Source organism: Neovison vison, chromosome 7, assembly GCF_020171115.1.
Source record: "Neovison vison isolate M4711 chromosome 7, ASM_NN_V1, whole genome shotgun sequence".
Taxonomy (NCBI): domain Eukaryota; kingdom Metazoa; phylum Chordata; class Mammalia; order Carnivora; family Mustelidae; genus Neogale; species Neogale vison.
The window spans coordinates 150,845,312-150,858,131 of NC_058097.1; the positions used below are offsets into that span (position 1 = coordinate 150,845,312).

A 12,820-nucleotide genomic window follows, 5' to 3' on the forward strand; every position below is an offset into this window, starting at 1 on the left:
ATCCACTGTCCATATCACCCAGAGCTCAAGATGTTGAGAGAGGACAAATAGAATTACCAAAAATAAGTGGGTTAGGAAGACTAGCTCTCCTTCCCTAGGTTCTAATAATATGTCCTCTTTAAAGTAACCATCAGGGGTGCCTGGGTGGCTCAGTTAGTTAAACATCTGCCTTTTGGCTCAGGTCAAGATCCCAGGGTTCCAATACTGAGCCCCACATGAGGCTGCCTGCTCAGCGGAGTGTCTGCTTCTCTCTTTGCCCCTCTCCCTGCTCATGCTCTCTCCCTCTTTCTGTCTCAAATAAACAAAGTAAAATATTTTTAAAAAATAAAGTATGTTGGGGCGCCTGGGTGGCTCAGGAGCTTAAAGCCTCTGCTTTCAGCTCGGGTCATGATCCCAGGGTCCTGGGATCGAGCCCCATATCGGGTTCTCTGCTCAGTGGGGATCCTGCTTCCCCCCACCCACCGCCTGCCTCTCTGACTGCTTGTAATTTCTGTCTGCCAAATAAATAAATAAAATCTTTAAAAAAAAATAAAGTATGTAAATAGAGTAAACATCAACTGAGACCTCATGAAACGTAGCAGTCACCAGTCGTCGGGTCTGTGCCGTGTTGCATTATACCTCAGTGACACTCTCTCTTTCACTCTGATATTGGACATTAATAGTTTCTAGACCATTTGGTCTGGTCAACAAGGAGTTCCTATTCTCTCCTATTTTGCTAAAATCCTGACATAATTGACAGAACAGACTCATGGGTCTGACATCAACACCATAACTAACCCTTGGGTGATTCAACCTATCAGAGCTCTGAGACTTGAGATTTCCAGAAACATTCCAGCCCTAAAATGGGAGACTTCTATGGCAGGAGATGCTAACCCACAAACAGGTTAATAGGAATAATTTTAAAGGAGTTAGTGAGGGCGCCTGGGTGGCTCAGTAGGTTAAGCCGCTGCCTTCGGCTCAGGTCATGATCTCAGGGTCTTGAGATCGAGCCCCGCATCGGGCTCTCTGCTCAGCAGGGAGCCTGCTTCCCTCTCTCTCTGCCTGCCTCTCCTACTACTTGTGATTTCTTTCTGTCAAAATAAATAAATAAAATCTTTAAAAAAAATAAAAATAAAGGAGTTAGTGAAGTTGATGGAGACATGGTTGTGGTTATTATGAGGGTATTTTTGGTAATGAGCTTCATGATCTTTTTTTTGAATAGTCATATGATGTAGCCCTTTTTCTTTCTCCTGGCTCTGGTTTCTAACCCTCAATTTAGTAAACCATACTGTGCCAACTGGAATAAACACTCTCTCTAAAAAAAATCCTTGGCCAATGGGCCACTCTCCTAAACATCTCTACAATACATCTGGTATTGTCCATATCACACCAAGCACATGCTCCCTCCTTGATTGCTACATTGTTCTAACTAATCTCTCAGAATTTATGATGGGAGAGAGTTTGGTTCAGATGATAGATTTTTATGGAGCCAGATGCTGAATTCCTTAGAATATGTCCCCTCATGAACATACTCCACAGAAATTTATAGTCAATGAGATTCTCCGTGTGCTACCATTGCAAGGAAGAGCATCATACAGGTATTCATTCATACTCATTGTACATATCATAAGATTTACCCATTTCAAGTTTACAAATATTTTGCCAAGTGAGGGTACCTGGGTAGTTCAGTCAGTTTGTGTCTGCCTTCAGCTCAGGTCATGGTCCTCGGGTCCTGGGATCAAGCCCCACATTAGGCTCCCAGCTTAGCAGGGAGCCTGCTTCTCCCGCTCCTGCTCCCCCTGCTTGTGCTCTCTGTCATATAACTAAATAAAATCTTTAGGGACGCCTGGGTGGCTCAGTTGGTTAAGCAACTGCCTTCGGCTCAGGTCATGATCCCAGCGTCCTGGGATCGAGTCCCACATCGGGCTCCTTGCTCGGCGGGGAGCCTGCTTCTCCCTCTGCCTCTGCCTGCCACTCTGTCTGCCTGTGCTCGCTCTCTCTCCCTCTCTCTCTGACAAATAAATAAATAAATAAAATCTTTAAAAAAAAAAATCTTGCCAGGTGGTACAACCTCACCATAAATGAGCTCAGAACATTTCCGTGCCCCCTCATGCCTAATTATAATTAATCTTGGTTCCCCAAGCCAGCCCCAGGCAACCACTAATCTACTCTGTCTATATAAATCTGCCTTTCCTGGAGTTTTCATAAAAATAGACTTTTACTTAGTATGGTGTTTTTAAGGCTCATCCAGAACATTAGCTTATTTCAGTGTTTGTTACATTTTCTTGCTGATTAATACTCCACTGTATGGATACAACACATTTTGTCTCTCCATTCCCCAGTTGATTGACAGGGGGTTTCAGATCTTGAGCTGTTCTGAACACTGCGTCTGTGAACATTTACATACAAGTCTCTATATGGATATACATTTTCATTTCTCTTGAGTAGATGCTTAGAAGTGGGATTGCTGGGTTGTAAGGCAGTTATACTTTAGCTTTTTCTTGCAACTGCCAGTTTTCCAAAGGGTGGTACCATTTTACATTTCTGTCAGCAGTGTATCAGGGTTCCAATTTCCCAACAGCCTCGCCAACATTTGTTATTGCCTACCTTATTTACTAAAGGCATTCTACTGGCTGTGAAATGGTTATCTTATTGTGGTTTTAATTTGCATTCTCCTAATGACTAACGGTGTTAAGCATCTTTTCACATTCTGATTAGCCATTTGTGTAACTTCTTTGATGAAATGTCTGTTCATTTCTTTTGCCCACTCTTTGAGTTGTTTTCTTACTTATTGAGTTGTAAGCATTCTTCATATATTATGGATACAAATCCTTGATCAGATATGTTTCCAGATATTTCCTCCAGTCTGTAACTTGTGTTTGAATATTTTTTTAAAAGATTTTGTTTATTTATTTGACAGACAGAGATCATAAGTAGGCAGAGAGGCAGGTGGGGGGCAGTGGAAGCAGGCTCCCTGCCAAGCAGAGAGCCCGACGCGGGCCTCAATCCCAGGTCCCTGAGATCATGACCTGAGCCGAAGGCAGAGGCCCAACCCACTGAGCCACCCAGGTGCCCATGTTTGAATTTTCTTAATGGTATATTTTGAAGTGCACAAGTTTTGAATTTTGATGCCATCCAACTTACCCATTTTTCTTAGTGACAGACTGTTTTTGGTCCAACAGAACACAGTTCATCTGTATAACAGGTAGAATAATCTAAGAAATCTTTACCTAACACAAGGTCTGGAAGGTATTCTGTTTTCTTCTAGAAATTTTGTTGTTTTAGCTGTTATATTGAGGTCCATGATCCTTTAATTTTCTGTGAGGTTAAGGTCTAAATTCATCTTTTCGTGTGTGGATGGATAATCAGTTGTCCCAGCACATTGGTTGTACAGACTATTCTTTCCCCCAGTGAATTGTCTTTGCCCCCTTTGTCAAAAAAATCAATTAACTATAACTATAGGGACTTATTTTTGGACTCAATTCTGATCCATTAATCTCTATGTCTGTCCTTATACCAATACTACTGCTGAGGAGATATTAATATGGAAAATTATTAATACATTCTGCAAGCTAATGACTCCTCAGAATTTGAGGATGACCAATTCCAGAAAGTGGGACTCAGGTTAGTATTCTCATAAACGGTTCAGAAACAACACAATAGATCTTTAATTAGGTATTACTTAGGCTTGAGTTGATACTAATTTTTTTAAGACAAGATTTTATTTATTTATTTGAAAGCGAGAGAGCAGGGACAGGGGCAGGGGCAGAAGCAGAGGGAGAGGGAGAAAATATCAAGCAGATGCTGGGCTGAGCCAGGGCCTGATATGAGGCTCACTCTCATGACCACAGCCGAAACCGAGAGTTGAGCACTCAACCAACTGAGCCACCCAGGCCCAAGGTGATAGTAATTTTAAGTATCATTAATTGTAACACATCTGTAAGCAGGTCACAATTGTAAATCTTATCGCTAGTTCTGTAGAACATGTAATATACATTAGTCAGCCTTGTTTGCAAGACTACCTGGGATGGTGCCCAATGGACTGCTCCACTTTTCACCTCTTTCCAGAGGTTCAAAGGGCTGGTTACCCTTCTTACCTGAATCTACCTGAAAAATTAAATCTGTAACCACAACCATGATATTGTCAGAAATATAAACTGACAATAATGTAACAGGGTCTTTGTAGTGGTGATTAGGTCTTCTGACAAGCATTCTAATTGCCCTCTCCTTTTGAGAACTTATTAGCGTTCAATTTTCCTGGTCTCCTTGAAGTTAGTTGTGGTCATGACTTGATTTGGCCATCAGGATTAGTGTTGGGTGGAACTTTTAAAAGCCTGTATGGAATTTACCAGCATTCCTATTCCTGTCTCATGAAAGTGTGCAACGAGATGGAGCCTCCCACAGCCTCAGTCCCTGAGTGACATGCCGGGTGTAAGCACTACAGCGTGTGTAAGAAACGTTAGCTGTCCTGGAAATATCTGGTATGCTACTGTAACATAACCTAGCTTCTAATAACTGCTACAAACTACACTTAATGTGAAAACACTGCCTAAAAATCTGTTAGATTGTTGGTTTTTAATGGGCTCTAAAAGTCTAGGTTTGGGTTCTACTCCTGACTCTGCCAGACCGGCTCAAGTTCAGGTTCTCTGGCCAACCATGAGGTCCATGATCCCTTCAAGAGACATGTACTTACCCACTCCACAGGGCACCCACTCTCAAGAGCCAGATTGCCTGTGATGGAATCCCAGCTTTTATGCAGGGGGCAGTCTTAGCAAAGTTTCTTAACTTATGTGGCTGTTTCCACCTGTGTACAATGCAGACAATAGAATCTGTGCCCTATAGGGATACATATAAAGCACTGTCCTAAGTGCCTGGCAGATAGTGCTTTGTGGGTGGTAGCCATTCTGTGAGAAACGGCTCTTGCTGGCCCTCTTCACCTCTGCCCAGCCACCCACCCTGAGCAGTCTGGGCACCACCAGTTCCCTCTCTTCTATCAGAGAGCTGAGCATTGGGCAGAACAGTCAATCCAGCAGGCAATTCAAATGCCAAAACTCTGGGCCTGGTTCTAGATTAAAGCTTAGTAAAAAAGGAAATTGAGGAGCACCTGGGTGGCTCAGTCAGTTAAGCGTCCAACTCTTGGGTTTGGCTCAGTGTATGATCTCAGGGTCCTGAGATTAGGCCCAACCTCAGGCCCTGTGCTCGGCACATAGTCTGCTTCAAATTCTCTCTCCCTCTCCCTCCGGCTTACACACTCTCCCTCTCTCTCTCTCAAATAAATAAATAAATAAATAAAATCTTAACACACGTGCGCGCGCGCGCGCGCGCGCGCACACACACACACACACACAAAATGCAATTGAGAGCTCTGAATATGTCCTAGGTTACAAAAACAGTTCAACATCTAAAAAGCTCATAGTACGGGCGCCTAGGTGGCTCAGTGGGTTAAAGCCTCTGCCTTCGGCTCAGGTCATGACCCCAGCGTCCTGGAATCGAGGCCCGCATCAGGCTCTCTGCTCAGTGGGGAGCCTGTTTCCTCCTCTCTCTCTGCCTGCCTCTCTGCCTACTTGTGATCTCTGTCTGTCAAATAAATAAATAAAATCTTTTTAAAAAATAAAAAAATAAAAAATAAATAAAAAATAAAAAAATAAAAAGCTCATAGTACACATCAGAACTAGGAACTGACCAAGTCTTACTGGCTTCAATCAATGGGAACTGGGAAGCAAAAGTCACATTCCCACTCATACCCAAATAATTCACGTAATACCTGGTGGGTGTCTGGTTTATTCAAACTGTCGGTCAAAGCCCCATCCCTGGCCAAGGAATAGGATGTGGATGGCTAGGAGCTTTGGGGCTCAACAGGGCAGGGCTGTGCAGGTATCAGAGGATAAAAGGAACTCAACCCAGGAGCCCGAGCTGCAGCATCAGGGCCAGGCTGAGCAGCAGAAGAGGCTCCACCCCTCGGGGCAGGGCCCCAGCACTCATGGCCATGGCATAGAACCTCGCCACCTCCTCGTTGGGGTTGCCCTGGGCTGGATCAAACCACATCTGGATGCAGCGGCCACTCCCTCGGCTGTAGTTGCTGGCCTGGTAGGAATGAGTCCAGATTTCACTGCACAGAGCAGCAGGTGTGGGGAAGTAGAAATGGAAGGGAAGGCAGGCAGCTCCTGCTGGGCACCGGTTATAGCCTGTAGGGAAGACGGGAGGGAGACCTTCAGCCACTGGGCCCAGAACTAGCTTCGCTTCCACCAAGCCCACGGCCCCAAACATTCCTATGCCAGTCTTACCCCCCACACCACCACCCCCATAACTCTCCGTCCCTGCCCCCCCCAGACCCTTACCTGAAGTCCAGTCCCAGCCCCGGTGCCAGTTGCTCTTGCAGGTGTAGGAGGTGCGGCAGTCCTCCCACCATTGCTGGCAGTCCTCTTTGCACAGGGGCACGTCAAGGATGCGCTCCTTGCGCCAGCTCTGGTTCACCTGGGAAAGTTCGGTAGTGAAAAGGGGCTCAGGTTCACGATTCTAAGCTGCTCAGTTCCTCTTTAAATATGGGGGTCCGGGGAGGACACTCATACCTCCTGGATCCAGGGCCCCAGGTTAGGGGAGCACTCATACAGGCAGGTGTCCTGGATGAAGTGGCGCTTGCAGGCAGGTGTCATATGTCCGCAGTGGTTCCAGTTGAATCTGTACAGGTAGGAGATATCCTTATGGGCTTCCTGGCTGGTGTTGGTGGAGCAACAGGAATTCTTCTTCCAGGGGCTGCACTGGGTGGGGAAGACACAGGCACTAACTCCCATGCCCAGCACAGCCATAATATTCCCACGTGCAGCCTCACCCCTTTTAGTCTTTGATCCCCCAGAGCAGTCAGCCTTCCAGGGCAATGCTTGCCACGAGAGGACCCTCTTCGGGAGCAGTGCAGGCATTACGAAATACACTAAATCAAACCTTTATTGAGCTCCTACTTCCTCGAACCCAGAGAGCAGAGACGTGACAATGAACACTTCTCACAGGATACCTGCTTTGGAAAGAGATTAAGCAGGAGAGAGGGATGGGGAATTGCACTTTTCTAGAAGGGTCAGAGATGCCTCACAGAGAAGGTCACAAAAGACCTGATGGTGAGGAAGCAAGTCAAATAGATTGGAACCTCAGAACAGATCTAATTACAGAAATACTCAAAACACTGAATGAATGGAAACCCATAGCTTAGAATTCAGTATAAAAGCAAAATATTAAAACATGCACTTTATTTATTTTTAGAGTGGGAACATGCACACATACATGCATGAAAGGGGGTGTGGAGGCCAGGTACGGGGCGGAGGGAGGAGGAAAGAGAATCCCACTCAGAGGGGAGCCTGATGTGGGGGCTGGATCGCATGACTCCAACATCATGACCTGAGCTGAAATCAAGAATCAGAGCCTCAACCAACTGAGCCACCCAAACGCCCCTAAAATGTGCACTTTAAAAACAATAGGGCACCTGCGTGGCTCCGTGGGTTGGGCCTTGCCTTCAGCTCGGGTTTTGATCCGGGGGTCCTGGGATTGAGTCCCACATTGTGCTCTCTGCTCAGCGGAGGGCCTGCTTCCCTCTCTCTCTCTGTCTGCCTCTCTGCCTACTTGTGATCTCTCTCTCTCTGTCAAATAAATGAATAAAATCTTAAAACAAAACAAAGCAAAAAACAGTATATAGGCTGAAGAAGTTAAAGTCAAGGCTGCTCCAAGTATCCAAGTTACTCCATCGCTCACCGTAGACTTAGTGATTCAAAGCAATGTGGTCACTGTCCCCTAATGAGGTCAAAATGAATGCCAACATACTGGAATGCATTTTGCAAGCAGCTTCCTTTTTGTGTTTTCTTTACAGTTATGGCATCGTATGGATTTTTCTTAACATGTAGACAGGTTCAGGATATGAAAGGGGTTGTGGTAAAACAATTGCCATAGAAAGGAGACCTCAGGTCCACTAAAAAGGTCAAGAGCCTCAGGGGAAATGTTTGCTAGGTGTATGAATCAAGGCACCTCACACCCAGCCACGTGCCTATGAGAAATCCACTTTTCTCAAGCTGCTTGGGGCTGGCAGGAAAGAAGCCACTGTGTGCTCTGGGTACTTCTTCCTCTCAAGACTCTTAGAGGGGTCAGTTCCAGTCCAAAATCTGAAATCATCATCAGCCATTGGGCTGGGTCTCTCCAGGGTTATTTCCCAGGCTCCTCTCTAGAGGATCCGGGTTTGTGTGACATGGAAATGCAACAGCCAAGACACTGAGCTCTTGGCATCATACAGACAACATGGGGCACAGAGCATGTGGTAAACAGATGGTTGCCCACCATAGTACAGACTCTCAAGGCCTCTCAGGTGGTCTTCCTGCCTCTACCATGGAAGCGCTCAGAAGCTCTCTTCTCCCCTTCTTCTTCCTGAATCAGCTCCTCCCTACCCCAGACTGGCCCTCGGCCCACCTGCTTATGTAGCTCGTCCTCCGGGCTTGGCTTTTCCTTGTGGTGCTTGGCGTCCATACAGACATTGAGAAGCTCAGTCCTGGACCGGGCCGCCCATACTGCGGCCACCCCCACCAGAAGGAGCAGCAGCTGTGTTGTCACCCGTCGGGCCATGTCAGTCTCTGAAGGAAGAGCTGTGGTCAGTGGCACCAAAAAAGGTAGAGGTGGGGCCTCCCGGTGCATGGAAACGGCCCCAGGTAGGTGGAGTCTCCATGAAACCTGGGGCCATCCTGCTCCACCCAGCCTCAGGGAGGAATGGACTCAGCCACCACCCCAGGACAGTCCTTGCTGGGGTCACACAAGTTACTGACTTCTCCAGGTGGAAGGAGTCAAGTGATAAAACTAAGAGATGGGGTTTGGGCAAAATGCAGAAACAGCCAAGAGATTGCCATAGGTCCACAGTCCTTTGCTTGAAATCTTTGAAGGCAAATGTTTCAGAACTTAAATATTTAGGATTTGGTAAAAGTTAATATGATTTACATGCACTCAACAATCAAGCACACGTTCCGTGGCAAAACCATTACACTGGTGGGTTACATAAAAACTCTAATAACCTCACATTGATTTTCAGGTCAGATTTTGACACCAAATCACTTTGTGCAAACCTTGACAATAATCTTAGTTTTGGAACTCCAGATAAGCTGCAGATCTATATTTAGAAACAAACAAACAAACAAAGGGCTCCTGGGATGCTCAGTCCATTAAACATCTGACTCTGATTTCAGCTCAGGTTGTGATCTCAGGGACATGAGATGGAGGCCCATGTTGGGCTCTGTGGAGTGGAGCCTGCTTGGGATTCTCTCTCTTCCCCTCCCTCTGCCCCTTCCTTCCGTCTCTCCCTCTCTAAAAAACAAAAACAGAAACAACCAACCCCCAGCCTCATGATCTGTTTTCTCCCAGAGGTCCTGTGACATGTGTCATTGTCACAGGGCACTGGAGAGCTGGAGGCCGGCTTGGGCAGCCAGCTGGACAGCCTCCAGGCCTTGGTAGGTTCCCATCCCCTGGCCACAGAGCTGGCCTCCCTTCTACCCTCACAGCACCTCAGCCCTCTGAGCTCAGACCCTGAACCTTGGGAGGCAACACCAGTCACCAGGCACCTGGTACCTGGGCTTTCCTAAAATTTGGCATTTGTTTCCCACAGTTTCCAAAAGCATATGCGCCCCTCTGCTCAAAGGTGCCTCGTCTCCACAGCACCCCGTGTCCTGGAGAACTTGGGCTTCTTCCTGGGCCTCCTGGAGGGGGCCTGAGCTGGCCGCCTCCAGGCTGGCCGCCTCCAGGCTGGCTGCCTGGCAGGGCTGGAGAACCTGGAAATGAATCCCTGTCTCACTCCCCAACTCCCCCCTCACCTTTCCACCATCCAAGATTCTGCTACTCTGTTTATTCCAGTGTTCACTCATTCTCTCCCCCGCTAATTCATTCGTTCCAGGACCCAATCACTCTTCTCATGGCCCAATCACTCACTGACCTGCAAGGGCACAGGACAAATCTGTACTCTCTGGAGAACCAGGTGACTCTTTGGAGAAACACAGTCTAGCAGCTAATTTAGAGCATAGGAGGCCAGATCAGCCTGTCGGCAATCTCAGCCCCAACACGCCACCTCCTGCTTTACTGTGGGGCAAAATAATTCAGATTTTCTTGGGTTTAGTGTCCTCCTCTGAGGATTAAATGTAGGGGAGAAACCCCCACTAAATGACAGTCTGCTGGGCATGGATTGTGCAATTGTTGGCCCAGGTTGAGGGGTGTGCCCACCTCACGGAGCAGGGACCACCCAAGTCTGATTCAGGCCCCTCGAGTCCAGAGCTAGCTTTGTCCCCTGCACCTTCCCCTGCACCCAGGTTCCCAGGAGGGCCTGGGGTGGAGACTCGGAAAGCCCTGCCCCGGGCTCCTCGGGCCCCACCTGGTCGGTCAGCGGTTCTGCTTGCTCTGGTTGTTTTCTAGAGCCACAGCTCTCTTCTCCATGCAGCCTCCATCACTGTGTAAGCCACTTCCCACATTCCTAGTCCCTGCTTCAGACCTCGATGCAACTCTCCCCTCTTCCCCCAATAGCCACCATCGCCCTCATCACCCTGAACACATTACCCCCCACCCCACTCCAGGGCCCCAAACTTGAAGCGCGTTATGAACGGGTAGTGTGCTAAGAGACAGGAACCCATCAGTTCTAGTTAGGGGGTGGACACTAACTTACGTTTTAACCTTGGGCAGACCCCTGCTCTGCTCTGGGCCCTCAGCCTCCACCTTTGAATTCTCTGGGATTTAGGCAAAAATGGATCCTCCCTCTTTGGCAAATTCTTTAACACCTGCTGGGAGCTCTGTGGGGTGTGTTGCCTCTACTGAAGGGGTGGGGAGTGGCATACCTGGGAGAGGAAGGGTTCCTGGTCCTGCTCAGGCTTCTGCTCGGCTCCGCAGTCCCCCTTGCCCTACTCTGGAACACAGCCGAGGTTTAGTGGCCTAGGAGACGGGCATTAGGGCAGGCAGCGGGGAATGTGGCCCAGGAGTGGGGCCTGGGATCGGGCGAAGGCCACTCACCAGTTAATTATTGCACGCTAATTATTGTGGGCACTGATGTGGGAAACAAAGGCAGAAGAAAAATTATTTAATTTCCTTACTACCTACACCCCATTGATAAGTCCCTGAAACAGGCAAAGTGACATTCCTCTAGGGATTCAACTGTCTCCATGTTAATACTTTGCTAAGGGCAAAAGGCATTCCTAACCCCTCCACCCCCCACTCCCCCCCATCATCCCTCCAGGATCCTGTAAGTCTACTTTAGCATATAAATATTCCTTTAGAAATTTCCTTTATCTCTAACCCTCACCAAGATACATGTTGACAATCATCCCCCAAGCATATGGCCCCTGATATACATCTGAAGGGTCTCACGACTAAGGTTTTATTAGGTGGTAATAAATGGCCTTTTCCCAACAATAGCGAGCCCCCTCAACTTCCTGGAAAACTTGCCTCCAAAATTCCTTAGAGACTTATGCTATCTCTAACTCCCTCAAAACTTGAAAGTATATAGTGGGCCACTCCTCATGACCCAGGTGCAGCTCTTTCTGCCCACAGGTCCTATCCCCGTGCTTGAATAAAATCACCTTTTTGCACCAAAGACATCTCAAGAATTCGTTCTTGGCCGTTGGCTTTGAACCCTAACATCTTTCCTATATCAGGCACTAGCCAGGCCTCCATGGGAGGTGGGTAGGTGGGAGGGGGTGGATTCTTAGTGCAGGCCTAAGGCCAGTCCCCAAGTCCCACTCACCCCATTTTCTCCCCCAAACTCAGGGCTGATAAAACCTTGCAGCCTGAGATGCTGGGATCCTTTAAAATAATCTGGTCCACTTCTAACCCCTGTCCTTCTCATATAGATGAGAATGAGATCCAGAAAATCAGGACAGAACCAATTGTAGGGCAAGGGCTGGAGTGCAAGCTTCCAAGCTCCCAGCCAGCTGTAGAGAGTAAAGAGCTACCTAGTCCCCAAAGTAGAGATCCGCCAACTCCTCCAACCTCATCAGTCCCAGGCGTTGCCAGCGGCAAAATCAGACATTAAGCAGCCCAGAGCCTCAGTTGCTCCTAGGCTGCAGCCCCCGTCTCTTTGCCCCTGTACCCAACTACACAGGTGTCCCTTCTCCAGCATCTGAGAGTCAGGTCTCCTGTAGGCCCTTCCCACCGTGGCCACCCCACCCAAGGACCAAAGTCTTCCTTTAACCATGATGGTACCACTGCTGGGGAAAGGGAAAAGGAGAGGAGCAGATTTGGGCAAGAAGAAGCCGAGCTCCATTTTGTCGCAGTGCCTGTGTGCAACCCAGGGAGAAGTGGTCATAGAGACGAAAGCCCCGGGGAGGGTTACAGGTTGGATACAGATGTGGCAGTCATCGGCCTAGGGACAGCAATAGAAGTTTAAAGAAAATGGGGCCTCAGTACCATGGGGAAGGCCACTTGGGACAGGAGGGGAATGGGCTTGCTGGGAAAGCAGCTGTGCCCTGAACGGCCTGTAATGAAATGGACTCCCAGGAGACCCCCACCCCCACCCTCACCCCCACCCCCCCAGCCCTGCTTTACCTCTCCCTCAAAGCGAGCCTTACCTGAATCCTGTGAAGAGCAGGGAGGGTTAAGGCCTTGGAAAACCTCAGCAGGTGAAGGGCCCTCGGACCCTTCAGACGTCTCTCCCGGCTTTATAAGACCAGGTGACCTTCTCCTGATTGGAGAAGAATGACCAGAGATCTAGGAATGCCTGAAGGAGGGAACTCATCTAGATGGGACTTGCCCCTACCGGGCATCCTCTACTCCTGACCTAGGGACTGATCATTAACTGGGCTTTGTGGCCTCTCCACTAGGAGAAGGACCTGGGCCCTGAGGGCTTCAT

The 12,820-nt window shown here is 48.2% G+C and overlaps 1 protein-coding gene across 6 annotated transcripts; it reads right to left on the minus strand.

Annotated features, from left to right (window-relative positions):
• Positions 1–5,742: 5,742 nt before the first annotated feature.
• On the minus strand, positions 5,743–12,795 carry LOC122912627 (folate receptor alpha-like). 6 transcript variants are annotated; one of them, XM_044258623.1, is made up of 7 exons: positions 12,540–12,795; positions 10,987–11,019; positions 10,815–10,882; positions 8,422–8,582; positions 6,549–6,737; positions 6,318–6,453; positions 5,743–6,164 (listed from the first exon to the last, which is right to left on the minus strand). In XM_044258623.1, exons 4-7 carry the CDS (start codon positions 8,572–8,574, stop codon positions 5,875–5,877), a joined length of 768 nt encoding a protein of 255 aa, XP_044114558.1. In that variant the 5' UTR covers positions 8,575–8,582; positions 10,815–10,882; positions 10,987–11,019; positions 12,540–12,795; the 3' UTR covers positions 5,743–5,874. The 6 variants fall into 6 exon arrangements, with proteins under 6 accessions (XP_044114558.1, XP_044114554.1, XP_044114556.1 ...); XM_044258619.1 differs by lacking the exon at positions 10,987–11,019; XM_044258621.1 differs by lacking the exon at positions 10,987–11,019 and having other exon boundaries at positions 10,815–10,908.
• Positions 12,796–12,820: the final 25 nt, after the last annotated feature.

Excerpts from the sequence above, each read along its gene's own strand:
- LOC122912627 (XM_044258619.1), bottom strand. The coding sequence starts at position 8,574 with ATGGCCCGACGGGTGACAACACAGCTGCTGCTCCTTCTGGTGGGGGTG. Across the intron at positions 6,738-8,421 it reads AGGACGAGCTACATAAGCAG|TGCAGCCCCTGGAAGAAGAA; the intron begins GTGGGCCGAGGG and ends TTCCCCACCCAG. Across the intron at positions 6,454-6,548 it reads TGGGGCCCTGGATCCAGGAG|GTGAACCAGAGCTGGCGCAA; the intron begins GTATGAGTGTCC and ends GAACTTTCCCAG.